The 14,517-nt window shown below is 42.1% G+C and overlaps 1 protein-coding gene across 5 annotated transcripts in view; it reads right to left on the bottom strand.

Moving 5' to 3' along the window:
• FARP1 (FERM, ARH/RhoGEF and pleckstrin domain protein 1) overlaps positions 1 to 14,517 on the bottom strand; it is a 162,844-nt gene that overhangs the window by 7,813 nt on the left and 140,514 nt on the right. For all 5 annotated transcript variants that reach the window (XM_062487811.1, XM_062487812.1, XM_062487814.1 and 2 more), the window contains exons 16-19: positions 9,090 to 9,171; positions 6,230 to 6,467; positions 4,079 to 4,209; positions 1,080 to 1,148 (exon numbers count right to left, since the gene is read on the bottom strand). In XM_062487811.1, coding sequence (XP_062343795.1) covers positions 1,080 to 1,148; positions 4,079 to 4,209; positions 6,230 to 6,467; positions 9,090 to 9,171 — 520 coding nt within the window. The remainder of the gene's footprint in view (positions 1 to 1,079; positions 1,149 to 4,078; positions 4,210 to 6,229; positions 6,468 to 9,089; positions 9,172 to 14,517) is intronic.

The following is a 14,517-nucleotide window of genomic DNA, read 5'->3' as shown; positions in this document are numbered from 1 at the left end:
TTAAGACAGTTAAAAGACGTATTTGACAGTGAAGGCAACTGACTTGAGAGTCTAGTTCTCAGATTTTTAGTATTTTATACAGGTGTAATACCAAGGCATCATCTAGTATCTGTTGGTATGCAAGAAAATATGTACCGTATTCATTAGGCTTCCTCTTCAGTGCCTTTAAAGGCAGAGGATAGTCCTGCTCAGGTAGATTTATCAGGTTATATATTTGGCTCATTTGAAAGATTAAATGTCAAACGCTTTGTAAAATCTAGCACACTCACAAGCTTTTCTACACAGCCACTGGCTTCACCTTTTGCACACAAGAAGCCAAGGAAGCATTTTACTGCCACACTGCACTGACTCTTCAGGGTTTTGTGTAGTGAAAAATCTGTGCACTCTGCTGGGCATCCCAAGACCCCAGCACCAAGAGCACAACAGCAGTAACATGAGAAGGCTGGGAGCAAATCAGCTGGCTGGGAGGAGAAAGAGGAGGAACTATCCAGTGGATCAGAGACTGAGTGGGATCACTATAACGTCAAAGTGGTGGGAGGAGACAAACTTCCCTAGTTCAAAACCCACAAAATGTATCTCCAAGCACAGGTAGGTCCATCAGCATGCTGGCCACTTGTGTTGGAACTGCATGGTTTATGGAAAAATTTGGTTCTGTAATGTGTTCTGAGAGCATTATGTGAATTATTGTTCATATCGCCAGGAGTCACTCTTTACCTTCTTTTATGCATATGATCACTATCCCTGGTGCCACTTCTCATTTTGTAATGACTCTGCTTTTATTTCAGACAAGGTGCAAGGAGGTATTATTTTATCATTATATTCACACTGTCATATGAAAAATAGTTTTATCTTTGTGAGAAGCAGTTACAAAGAGAGCATTGGATTTGAACAAAAACGTAGGTTCTTAACAACCAGCTGCATGGGTGATGTGCTATGTTAATTTAAATATGGCTGTTTAAAAATACTTACTGTAATTCAAAATTCAAATCTAACAGTTATATATCTAGTAGATATCTAGAGTTACATTTAATTGTACAATTACATTTAATTGTACAAAGAAAAGTTGTCTTCTTGCTTACCAGAAAAAACATCCGTTGCTGTAAACCTTTTCCAGACAACTTACTAAGACTGCCCAGTCTGATAAACTCCTGTGGGAAACAAATACGAAACAAAAATATATCTCCTGCAGAAATTATGACTTTTTAGTACATAAACAGAAATGTGATTACTTGGTCATACAAACAACTTGACTATCAGTTACCAAGACTTTTCATTTTATTAAATCTGTTAGAAATCTAATTTATAGGGTAATTTGTTTCTGTTTTTAACTGTCTTTAGGATAAAATCCTTTCACTCATATTAAGAAAATTCAACTAAGCAAAATTGTCTTTACATGGCATTAATTCCTTCAGACAGCTCCCTCTTTCATCAGGTTTTAATGAGTTTTTTTCACAGCACAAATGACATAAAAACTAATGATATGTGTGCTCTTGGTTAGCCACTGGTAATCTTCATATGGCATACATTGCTCTCATTCACTGCAATGTAAAACCAGCTACATGGCCCAACATCACCATTAGCAGCAGACAAAGAAAGACATTTGTCTGGCAGTGTGAGTTGTCCCAGCACCATCCATGTCATATAATACAGCACATTAATTCAGACCACAGTGTTTAAGAATGTTTAGGGATAGAAACAGGAAAAGTAGCACATCCAAAACTTTCCAAATGGTAGATTTCCTGGGCTTACTGTGAACCATGCAGTAACTCACTCTTACATTTCTCTGAAACCCATGAAATTACCTTTTCTTCAGTCACTCTCTCCAGCTTCTGCTACGAGGTTTATATTTATTTATTTATTACAGTATTTTTAAGGCCATTTTACTCATAACTGTGGATGTAAAAAACCTATATAAAGCACCTATATCACCTGCATCTTAGAAATAAATTGGCTCAGATCAGCCTGTTCAGAGAAACAATCCAAACACCTTAGGCTTGCTTTGGTGTGTCTGGTCCCCCCAGCTGCACTGTCTAAAGGCTGAAGGGTGGAAAAGTGGCTAGAGGTGGTTATCCCTATACCACAGTAGGCTCATGGTACCAGAGAGGCCATCAAGGAATATTAATGTTGGCAGGCTAGGTACCAGCATGGCCAGCAGTGGCGACTGCATGGATCCAGAGCTCAAGGTCACTGCCACCTGCAAGGACAAACAGCCACGGGGAGGGGGGGTTTCACGTGGAGTGCAGGAACCAGCTCAGCAGCAGCAGACATCCTGCTCTGGGAAAACCTGAGGATGATGGGGTTACAGTGGCATTTGCCTCCCAGCCCTGCCTGCACCAGGGCAGGGACTTGGGTCAGAGCCAGAAGAACAGCCAAAGGGTTGGAAGTAGCATCACCCTGGGCATGTGCCAGAGCGTGGTGGCCAATGCTTCTTGTCTTGGCAGGCAAACAACTTCTGTGCCCCATCTGCCTTTTCCTTGAACTTCCTAGGACAGGAAGACTGCTCAGACTTTAAATAGACTAGGGTAGCAGAAACACCCGATGACAGCATTTAATTTCATGTGATAGAGAGATGCAGAGGCTGTGAAACATCCCGAGGGACTTGCCAAGGATGTGAACAGTCTGTGGATCACTAGGAAAGAAACATAAGTTGTGGCAGCTGCTTGGAGACAGGGAAGAAGTAAAGGGAAGGAGTAGGGAACAGCCACAAATCCAGAAATACCTGTGCTCAGCACTGCCTTCCCAATGGCACATCAGCTTCAAAACTGGCCTCAAGTTCTGGTTTTGTGTATTACACACAAAAGTCAAGGGAGTGGGGAGAAAACTACTTCAGCAACAGACAACTCTAAAGTTTGCAGACACACACCTACATGTGCCTAAGAAAATAAAAAAGGCTATAAATATCACACTGTGGCTCATTTGTTCTGAAATGAGCCTTTGATTTTAAAAAGGCATCATAAGTAAGAAAAATAAGTGAAGAATGATAAGTTGGTGTTCTTATAGCACAATTAAAAGTGATTATTTAAGGCAACACAGTCTCAAAAATTATTTCCTAATATTACATGTAGACTGAAGAGACTGCTCTCCCCTGGGGTCAGGAGTTTCAAAGCAAGGCATGGTGAAAGGGCTGAAGTTCCTCCAGCACAAATGCCTTACTTGCCTTTAATCTGTCAAGCTCTAGCATCAAGGGTTGGGAAAATAAGGGCAGCATGAAATGTGCAACTGCTCAAGCTCTGAATGCTGTAATAAATACTACATTTTTACTGCCTCTATTGTAAGAGATGTTTGGAATTGCATACGACTGTCTAAATCTATACAAAAGATGGGACTTAAAAAGTCATTAAAAGGTAATAAAAATGATTGCCTTTTCCTGCTTTAAAGGTGCTGTTTTCTATGGTGTGCTGGTTTTGGCTGGGACAGAGTTAATTTCTTCACCATGGCTGCTGTAGGTCTGTATCTTGGATTTGTGCTGGGCCCAAGTAGCTAAACACTGAGTTGATAATAAAGAGAACCAAGGCCTTTTCTGCTTTTCATACTGCCACACTGGTGAGGGAGTTGGAGGTACATGGGAGGCTGGGAGGAGTCACAGCCAGGACAGGTGACTCAAACTGACCAAAGGGATATTCCAGACCACATGGCATCATGCTCAGTATGTACATTGGGGGAAGAAGGAGGGAGAGGAAGACATTTGGAGTGATGGTGTTTATCTTCCCAAGTTCCCAATGATGGGGCCCTTCTCTCCTGGGATGGCTGAACACCTGTCTGCCCACAGGGAGCAGTGAATTAATTCCTTGCTTTGCTTTTCTTGTGCCCATAAGTTCTCTTGCTTGCTTTTGCCCTTCCAATTCTCTACCTGGTCCTGCTGTTGGGGCAGTGAGCAAGCAGCTGTGTGGATCTTGGCTGCTGGCTGGGGTTAAATCATGACATTTGGCATTATTGTGTTTACATCTGAGAGTTTTTGGTGACAGCAAAAGGTTCAGATGAGGAAAGGCAATTTCACATGCCCCTAATAAACAGGTTTTGAAAACATACCTAATGATTTGGAATTGTATCAAATCTTAATCACCACTCTGTTACTCACCCTTCCAGGGATCACCAGATTGTCCATGCCTATCAAGTCTTTCTTCAGTTCATGCAGCTTCTGGAAGTTCTCCATCTTTATCATATTGCCATGGAGCTGAGCCACCATTTCAGAAATCTCAGCCAAAGCAGCTAGATGGACAAATCCATAAAGTGCTTATTAAAAATTTACAAGAATGTTCAAAAAGAAATACGACTGTTGTCAGCTGTACCCAGCTCTGAACCTTCTTGTGCTACTCTTCTCCTCTACAGCATAAAGCTACTCAGGCAGAACTAAAACCCACACGAACTCTGGACATCATCTTATACACTGGAAGGGGGGGAATGTTGTGATGAAGAGACAGTCTATTGCCCAAAAATTTGCTCTGTTTTAGCCACAGGAACTTTACAAGAAGAGTATGGTCAATCCAGAGCACCAATGAATGGATCCTCATAAAGGACTTAAATTCCTACAACTCAAATCAATCTAGGGATGTTCTTTATGCTTGAAAAATGCATTTCCCCCCACCCCCGCTTGCAGCACACTGGGTCAGGTCCGTATTTGAAAACAGCAGGAAATGGCAGTGTCACTTATTCTATCATTTCAGATGCCAAACACCTTGGGGTTTGTCCCCAGTCCCATCGACGAGAACAACTAAAGAGCTTCACGTTATTGAGTCACATCATGGGTCTACCTCATTCTCTCCAAAGACACCACCAACTCCCTGTGCCATCATGTGAGATACACCTGGCTGGGTGGGCAGTCTCTGAATGGGCCAAAGACACTAGCTGACTTCAGTGCCAGAAGAGCAGCTACAGCCATTTGTGTTAAAAAATGTGTTAAGAAATATGACCATAGTCATGTGAACAGTAACAGTAGTTTCATATTCCTTCTTACATCATTGCTCAGTTCTTAGTTCACCCACCTGCTAGTGGGAAACTTGTGCTCTCTTTTGGGATTCAATTAACTTTTTTTTTTATTTTTTGCTTCCTTTAGACTCTGACCTTTAAAAAAATCTGCAAACACCTTAGTAAGAAACTAAGATCCCAGAGTGATGGGGTCTCTAAGTCACACTGTCCTCATGTTCTCTTATTTTCACCTGTGAAACCTATGCTTGTATCCATGTCAAAAGTGAAGCAGGAATCTACACTGGTATACTCTCTGGGGAGAGGCAAATGGACACGTCATCCTCATCCTCCAGCCTTGGCTGAAAGAAACACAGGCACTACTTGCTGCCTTCTTTGAGATCATTCAGGGAGCAGCAACACTTGGGCCAACACCTGTGTCACACAGCATTACAGTGTCAAGCATTTCTTACTGCCACAGGTCAGGCTAGCTGTGCATTCTGTGCACTGCCTGCTGTGGGTCTCATCCCACAGAACGTGAGGGAGCTCAGCTCACGTTATGCCTGAGAGAAGTTGTGCTGAGCACTGCTCCCTGCCCAAGTTCTTCCACAGATCTGAACCAATGCTGCACAGATAATGGAGTTGTCCATAAACACACACAGCTTACAACAGGTGTGGGAGACAGGTGCAAGGAGGAAGGAGAACAAAGCATCAGAAAGAAATGTCAGGCAGCGAGTTCTCTTCTCCTGTAGGAGGGCAATTTCTTCATGCTTGAAAGAAAAAACCAACCCCAAATCCAAAACCAACCCATGCTGGTTGCTTTGAGCTCCTGAAACAAATCACGGAAATGATAACAGAGCAAATTGTATTCTTGAAATAAAAGACCAGTAACACTGAAAGACATAATAACAGCAGCCCTACTGGGTCAGACCAAGGGCTCACCTAGGCTAGTATTTTGTGTTATTAGAGAATCTCCAGGGAAACTAGGAACAACACAAGCACATATGGCATGTTCCCTGTACTTTATCCCAACCTCCCAACTGTTTTCAGTTCAAGAGACTTCCTGAACCTGCTGTCATTTCTGTGTTTTTAATAACCCCCAGCAGAATTATCTTCCAAGTATCTGCCCAGACTGTGGCACAAGGTGTATAGAAGCACAACCTTAATCCTACGGTTTAGAGGGTTCCGAGTGATGGATTTTGCAACTCAATCCTCTTTTGAAGTCAGCTTAAAAAACAAAGTTGTTTTTTTTCTCCAGCCGTACACCTCTAATGGATTTGGACACCACTCCCCAGCTCCAGGAGCTGATGTCCTTTCTCTTACTTACCTCTTGAATCCCTGAAGTCTATGTTGCTTGGATGGTAGTGCTTGCAAAGCCTCTCCATTATCTGCTTGTAATGCATAAGCCTGTGTAAAGGTCTGAGGAGGAAGGTATTGAGAGGCAAGTAGCAGACTTTCTGTAGTTCAAAATCTCTGCAAAACGTCTCCAGCTTGCGGGAGTTCTTGATCCCATTCTCCAGCTCCATTAAAATCTCATTGTGCTTTCGCAGGTGAACTGTCAGTTGCTTTTATGCATGAAAGAAAAGAGGAGGCTCTTAACAATCACTGAGAGACATGACTCAGCCCATACCTAATCCAATAACATATCCAACTAGCACAGCAGTGGGGATTTTGTAAACAAAATCAGTGTACAACACAATGGCTCTGATATTCACTTGCCAAGGAGAAAAAGCATTACTCATTTGAAGTAGACACCCCCACGCCCTCTGCATTCCCAGGAAAACTGAAGTACATAATTCAACAAAACTAACTCTCTTATCAGTGAGAAATCCAAAGGCAAGAAGATGACATGAACACAGCTCATGCAAATAGGTGCAATGGAGACAGCCAAAAAATGTGAATGGGTTTTTCCAAAAGGATGAAGGGATTTAGATGCACCGGTTTCCCTTAGGTGGTTTTGGGGAACTGCGATGCAGTCAAATGGAGTTCTGGCTTCTGCTCTCCTCTTATTAATGAGAAGTTGCATCTCTTGGGAAACTCAACAAACACAAAACCAGAGGCATTGCCCAACAGAAATGGGTATGTTACAAGCTCTTCATCCTTGGACTACATCCTCTTCTCCTTGGTGCAGTCTCTAAATAATCCTATTGGCAGCAGGGGAGCTGCACACCAGCTCCAGTGAATGAGGTTTGCATGAAATACCTAACTCCATTTAGGTCTCAGTATCACAGATATTCACAACTTCCCCTTAAAAAAAAATACTGCTGAATTGTTTTAACAATTTACACAGAGAATTAATTGTGTTTTCCAAAAGGTGAACTGGTTCTTCAGGATGTACAGAGCTTCTCTGAGCAGCCAACTGAAATTTTCCAGTATATGGTAGAATATTAAGCAGCAGCAAAAAGAAACTGAATGCATAAATTTAATGAACTTGAGAAGACATTCTGGCTTAATCTGAAGTTTGTGGTTTTTGACACATTTCCAGTCAACTCTCTCTCTCCTGTGATTTGTGACATGTTTACCAGAAACATACCTTCCCTAGAGCCAAGCTGCTTCCTCCACACACTGCATATTCATTTTACAAGACTGTAACTCAGGAAAAGATACAGCAGACCCTCTGGGCTGCTACAGAGGCTGCCCATTAATTACTTGCTCTTAACTTCTTTCCTATGTTAATTAACACAAATATGTAGTGTCAGTTTGCTCATTTGGTCTCATGATAAATAAGTACAGCTTTAACTGGACTTATTTCTGTTTGTTGTGCAGTTCTTTTGAGTTAAACTAACTTTTGTCTCTTTACTCCACATATCAGTTGATCAGTTGATCCAGGTGATCCACCAGGATCTCAAAGCAAATGAAGTAAAACCCTTTTGGGAAAGGGAAAATGGGAAAGGTAAAAAAGCACACTGCCAGTCTAAGTTACAGTGAGGGCTGTATACTGCCTTTAGACTAGTGCCCCAGAAGGACCTGCAGACAGCAAAGGACAGACCATTTAATGTTGCAAGATACCAAGAGCAGACAGAAAGCCTGTCTGAAGCTCTCTGGTATTCTAAAATCTGCTTGTGAAAAGCTGAATACTTCTTGAGAACAGAGATGGAGCTAGAAAAGTCCTCTGCATTTCTTCCAACGCATGTGAATTACATCTTGAGGGGAAAAAAGCAGTTCCTGGCTAAGTACACTGCAGAGAGAGCAAGGCTGCCTTATTGGTGACAAGGCTGTCTGTCTTGGTGATGGTGCATGGAACTTTCTGTGTTCCCTTTTTCTGCTTGTGTGTCACTCCACTTCCCTGCGCCTCTCTCTGTCCTTTGGAAAGAGCAATCTCGGGAGAGCTGTGATGATTAAACTGCCCTTTCCTCCAGCCAAGGACTCAAGGCTGCCCCATTTACTAACTGCAGAATGCCCAAAGGGCAATCCCCAAGGAAAGATTTATTGGAGACTTTCCAAATCACTCTGAGATCCACATGCTGAAGGTGAAATGCCATGTTTTCCCCCTCGCCTGGATGTGTAGATACATTACTGTAAGGTGAACTTACATCCATACTGTAGAAATGTGTAGTTTTCACAGGCTCCTGTGCCTACATTCCATTTCTCAGTGTTCTCATTGAGAACACTGCTCTGGCCAGACTAAGAACAGTTGCAAAGTCTGCTGAACATTACATCTAGATTTATGGTTCATACATGTATTTTTACTTCTAGTTTTAAAGGCATCAGAGGCAATTATTCTCATGATTCAAAAGCCTTCCACCTAACTTGGCACTGTAGTGCACAAATACAACTTTCCCAAGTCAGATCAATATCCAGCTTATGGTCACTAATCCTGGAATATCTTAATATGAATATTTGCATGAAAGAATGGCACAGTCTTTTCAGCCACACCATTTCCAATGCTTTGCCTTCTTATTTGAAGGAAAAAGAATGAGAAATGAAATATTCCTGAACTTTTGTGTTTGCTGCTTCGGTTCTTAGGAGAGTAGAGGAAAGGGGCTGGACAACTTAAAATCAGCTTTCAATTCTGAAATCCCAGGGAAATCCACCGAATGCTCACTACATCATCAAAGGAAACTTTCATAGCATAAGCCTTGATTACAATTGGCAAAAAAAAACACAAGAGGCAACATCACATGAAAATGAAAGGCATGCTAATGTTAATCCATGTCAAAGCTTAGTAGTTATAGGATCATTCCTACCTTCATACCCTGAATGTTCTTCAGCATAACATCTCCGATTCTTTGGTAATCTCCTTTAATGTGAGCATTAGAGCGGCCTTCCCTGTCAGCAACAGAAATGCCACACACTTCAGTCGTGCAATAAAACTGCATAATCACTTATAAGCACTGAAACTCAATAGCTCATTTATTTTAAAATCCTGACCCCCATACGCCTTTGTTCAGAAACGTGTGAGGAATCTCCCTGACAGACATGTAATTCCCAGGTACAGTACACCCTTCACCCAGCCTGGCTTTCACTCCTAACAACAGAGAGGGCAGGCACTTAACAGAAGCATTAGACTTTTAAAGAAAATTGCTACCGTTTTTGAACACACCAGAGAAGGCTGGAAATGGTTTGGGGAAAAAGAAGATAGCAGAGTCCCATGAGAATATGATCTTAGAGCAGAAGGTTAATTCTATTCAGCTACAATGACTGAACCCCAGAACAGGACCCAGAGGGTGTTCCTCCTCTGAAAAGCTTTCTGCTTGTGCAAAGGACAGTCAGTGGGGGGAAAAAAAAAAAAAAAAAAAAAATAGAATTTAACCAGCATCTGGCTTTGACTCATAAGTGTTACATACTGGCAGGAATTTTCTTTGAGTATTTCACTTATGGTATTACAAATGCAAAGTGCTGCCTCCCACCCAGCCAGCTGCACTTTGGTGAGTGCAGCATTCGGGAGAGACACAGCTCCTGATAAAAAAGATACTCCTGCATCTAAATCCATGTGTGAGACAAGGAAGGATAGCATGCTCTGAGTGAAACCAAATACATGTTTTTTGGAAACATAGAAGGAAAAATCATGACTATAAGAACCTAACTGTTACAGATCTATTCCAACAGAGCTATGCTTTCAGAAGAAAATCACTAGGATTGTGTGGGGATAAGCACTGTCCCCCTCCCCTTTCCAATTTTATCTTTCAACAAAGAGACTCCATTGATGAACAAGGGATTACTCCATGTTCATTTGAACAACTCCCAGTTTCATAGGCTATCTTTTATAATTTCCTATTGTGTTAAGTCTCCCAGGCACTCACATGCCTACTTAGGCAAGGAAAAACACTTCTCAACCATATTTTTTAATGTTTTTTTTCTGAGCCCAAAGGTTAGACCGGGGTAGGAAGTTGGGTTGTATAGGTGATAACTTTAATTACCATCACTGTTTTGCAAAAACATTACATAATATAAACACTGCCATAGTCAAATTATGCCCAAGAAATGTCTAAACTGAAGGAAGCAGCAGAAGCATGTAAGGACATCACAAGACTATAGTTTTCACATTACCTGAGGATAAAAGTACAATTTTTGTCTTCAGGAAGCCTCTGTCTGTCAAATCATCTCCATTCTATGCTGTTCCTCAATTCTCCCTTCCCCCACGTCCTACCCATCCAGCAGCCCTCCCCACTGAGATCTCCTCTGACAGGTTGTAAATAAAAGCTTCCAGCCACTAAAGCTCTGCTCCAAGTGGTGCATATCAAAGTGCCCCTGACTGAAAACCACAACCATTTGAAGTCCCAGGCAGTAGCCTCACACTGGCAGGAAGCAAGGGAAAGCCACCTTCCACCCAAGGAGCCAGCATGCATCATCCCCTCCTCCCAGACAGTTCATGCTGGGCCTCTACACACAAGCTCAGAAATGTTAAACCCAGATGAAATTATGCTGCTGCCAGCAATGGCATGGTATTCAGCAATTATCTCTATAAGAATTCTTGCTTTATGTGTTATTTTTTCCCTCTCTGGCACTGCCTCAATCCTTTTCCATGTGTCTACATTTGATTTAATCTAATGGACTTCAGCATTTTTGTACTTTTCTGAGTATGAAATATATAGTTATCTATTTACTGCCAAGATAAATATTAAGTACATCATTACAGACTGCTTTTTCTAAATAGACACTGCTTTTCTGATCTGAAGGTTACAATACAGATTGGCTAGAATACACATTGCAAATGTCTGATCTACTAGCTAGCTACTTGGAGCCTAAGCCTACCAAAATCATAGTGAGTGTCTCCAAGAGCTAGTAATTACTGGGGTTGTTCATGCAAGTTAGGTCCTAATATCCTAAAAGCTGCCCTGCTGGATACTCTTCAGCACCACCAGCACTGATTGCTTGCACAGCATCTCACCACATCAGTCACACACAAAGCATCAGGAATAGTCCCCCTTCATTGGCATCATCCACAAACTTTTAGGGTTTTCAAAACTGACTCTGCATCTTGGCAGTGACAGAGACAGACAGAAGGGGGCTCCCCAGAAGTAGCAGCCTCTCTCCAGCTGTTTGCTGAACAGTGGAGAACTGAATGGTACCAGAGCCCTCAGCCCAGGCTGACAGAGATGACCTGTGCTGCACACAGATGCATCCTGCTGGAAGAAATAAACCCAGAGTCTTCTTAGGAGAAAATACAGAAATGTGATGGCTGCATATTGCTCCTTGTTCCAGCCACTCTTCTTGCTTTAGTTACTTTTTTCCAGACAAATAAATTTCCCTTGCAACAGAGATGATTTTCCCACTGAGGATGGTGCACAGGCATGTAAGCTGTGATGTTGACAGAGAGGCAGGGAAAGCTGAAACTGGGCATAATGGAACATGATAGCTTCCCATCTGCCTCCTTAAACCCAATCTCCACTCTACCTCAGCTCCACGCTGGGACCCTAGAGCAGACCCCCCTCTGCTACACTGCCATCTTCCCCAGATCCTCAACATGCAAATTCCAAGAAAACAAGAAGAAACACTGAGAAAAGAGCATCAAAATACACAGAATATAAAAATACAACCCCACAACATATCAGATGATATCTTAGCACTGCAACAGCCCAAAGCACAGGAGCAGAAAAGAGAGCTCTCCCTGTGGTGTATGTTTTGAATAACAACACTCAGCTTGCTGAGAAGGAAGAAGCTGCTCATTTGTTGTGCATCAATGGCTAAATTGTTCTTCTTACTCCTTGTTTTCACGGGTCACTGTTTGAACATGGTATCTATCTGCCAGTGACAAGGGGCAAAGCTTAGGGCCTGGGGTCTCACTGCTTTTCATCAGGAGCTGATTTATGATGCCCATCTCCATAGAAGATGTAGGAGCAGCTTTCCCCACACATAATGTGCCCTTACTCTACTGACATTGTGGGGGAGGTCTAAAGCCACTGAAAATCATGCTGAAAAATGAGGACATTATTGTATGATAAGGTCATTTCCCATTTTTATCCAAGTAGTCTCTTCCTTTTTACATCAATGCAAGTGTATAATAGCAAGAAAAGAGGAGACTGACTTATACCTGGTAAGAAATCCAGACACTGCCCTATATATATTACTCCAAACAGCCATCAGCTTGACTTACAGGGATTAGACAAGCACTCCTGTCAGATTTTTGAATTACATAAAGTTCCTAGTGTATATAATTGAAAAAATAATAGAAAGAAATCTCAAGTCATCCCATACCCTCAATCAGAAGAAACAGAAATTCGATGGGGATGGTGGAAAGGTAAAAAAGAAGAGAAAGATAGATCAATAAAGATTTTTTTTTTGAGGTAAACACAGAAGTCTTTGATTGCTGCTCTTGAATTGCAGCCAAAGCAATAAAAAATCAATTGTAACAAATTATATTTACAATGTGTAACCTTGTGTTATCCTGAATAGGATAGCGGGTTCTTTGAACACCTACACACTTGGAAGTTTTTATTACTTTATTATTAATTAAAGTTCTAATAGTTAAAATATATCTTAAACATTCCCCTTAAAACTGCCTTTTAAATAAGAGGACTGTTTTGTAATTGGAAAAGAAGAGTCAATAAAAGCAAACACGCCCTCCCTTGCTCACACCCTGCTGTTACATAGAGTTTCTTACTGCCCTGCCTGTTGGTGCTGGCACTGGAGCTGGACTTTCAGCAGTGAGTGGTGTACGACTGCTCAGAGCCTAAGAAACACACTGCTGAAGCCATCCCAAATCCACAGCAACCCTTTGGAAGGTGTGCATACATTTAAAGACTTTGTGATGGCTACCCCTGTTGTGGGAGAAACCCAATCTACAGTAAACATGCATCAACAATGCTTTTAAACCGTAAGGGATCCAAGCAAGTAACACCACTGCATGAAAATATGCTGCAAATGCAACAGCATTCCATATCCTGCTATGGAGCAGCCTCAGAGCTGCTCCTGGGCATATCCTGCCAGGACAGCCACAGAGATGGACACAACATGGCTCTAACTCTGACTAACAGATCCTGGATGTGCTATTTCTCTCCCACGATTTCCAGTTAATTTGGGTGTAGCATAGCTCCAATCCCCAGAGTTACCCAAAAGTGACCTCAGCAATGAAAACTATCCTCTCAAAGTCAAGCCCAGTGTGCTGGCACCAAGCCCCTCTCCATGTCTTTTTCTCAGGAATCTGCAGAGCATAACTCAGAGGTTTGTACTGCAACACACACCTCATTTTTGTACACAGGACAAAGACACTTTTGAAACTGCCCTCCTTGTGCCTCCTCACCAGACATGCAGAACCAGCTGAGCAGCCAGCCCTCTGCTTTTAAGAAGGCAGATAAGGACTGCTGCCTTGTTTATATAAACTATCAGGATTTTCTTCCTGAGCATAAGTATTTCTTCTCAAACAAAAAAATGGTTAATAAATCAACATTTGGCTCATCTTCCTACACCTCCCTGAGTGCTCTTTTATTACAGGTTTTCAATTTTGCTTCCACAAATCCTGACTGCGCCTTCTCCTTTCATATGCTAAGATTAAGAGGCCTTTTTTTTTTTTTTGCAAATTACCAGCCACACATTCCCATCTGGTAACACTGAGCAGTAGCTTTCCTCAGAAAGATCTGTGAGTCAATCTAGCAGCTTCCCTGGGAGAAGATGAGTCTGCTGCTCTTCTGTGAAGTACATAATGCTTTTCTTTCCTAGCACATGGATAAGGCCCAAAAAACAGATCTGAACTACCTGATGAGGGCTTCCTTGGGCAGAAACAGCTATCCTGGCTTTCCCCAGCATTGTTCTCTATGCTGCTCAGTGGTCAGAAAAGGGAGATGCTTACAGTTTTTTACTTGCCACTTTCTGTCATCACTTAAAGAAATCAGTGTAGAACCTTGGAATCTATTTCAAGGGGCGTGGAAAGATGAGCTCAATTATCTTGGATGGAAAATGGTGCTTGTGGCCCAAATGAATAACTTATTAAACAGCTGAGGTAAAAGAAGGAATAGAACTTAATTGACTTCTCAGATTCATCCACCCAGAAGCTGATGAAGTATGTCACACTCTGCCTGCACTGCCCACACCTCTTCCTCCTTGCCATAAAATTTCACCGGTCTTGGGAAACAGGACCCAGCTTAAAGTCACTGACGTATGCCTCCCATATTTTCTCCCATCACAAAGACTTGGGAACTCCTGGCCTTGCACCTAAAGACTTGCTGAGGAGTCCTG

This window comes from Cinclus cinclus, chromosome 2, assembly GCF_963662255.1.
Source record: "Cinclus cinclus chromosome 2, bCinCin1.1, whole genome shotgun sequence".
Classification (NCBI taxonomy): Eukaryota; Metazoa; Chordata; class Aves; order Passeriformes; family Cinclidae; genus Cinclus; species Cinclus cinclus.
Note: the sequence above shows the minus strand (reverse complement) of the source record. Positions and strands in the feature narration are given on the sequence as shown.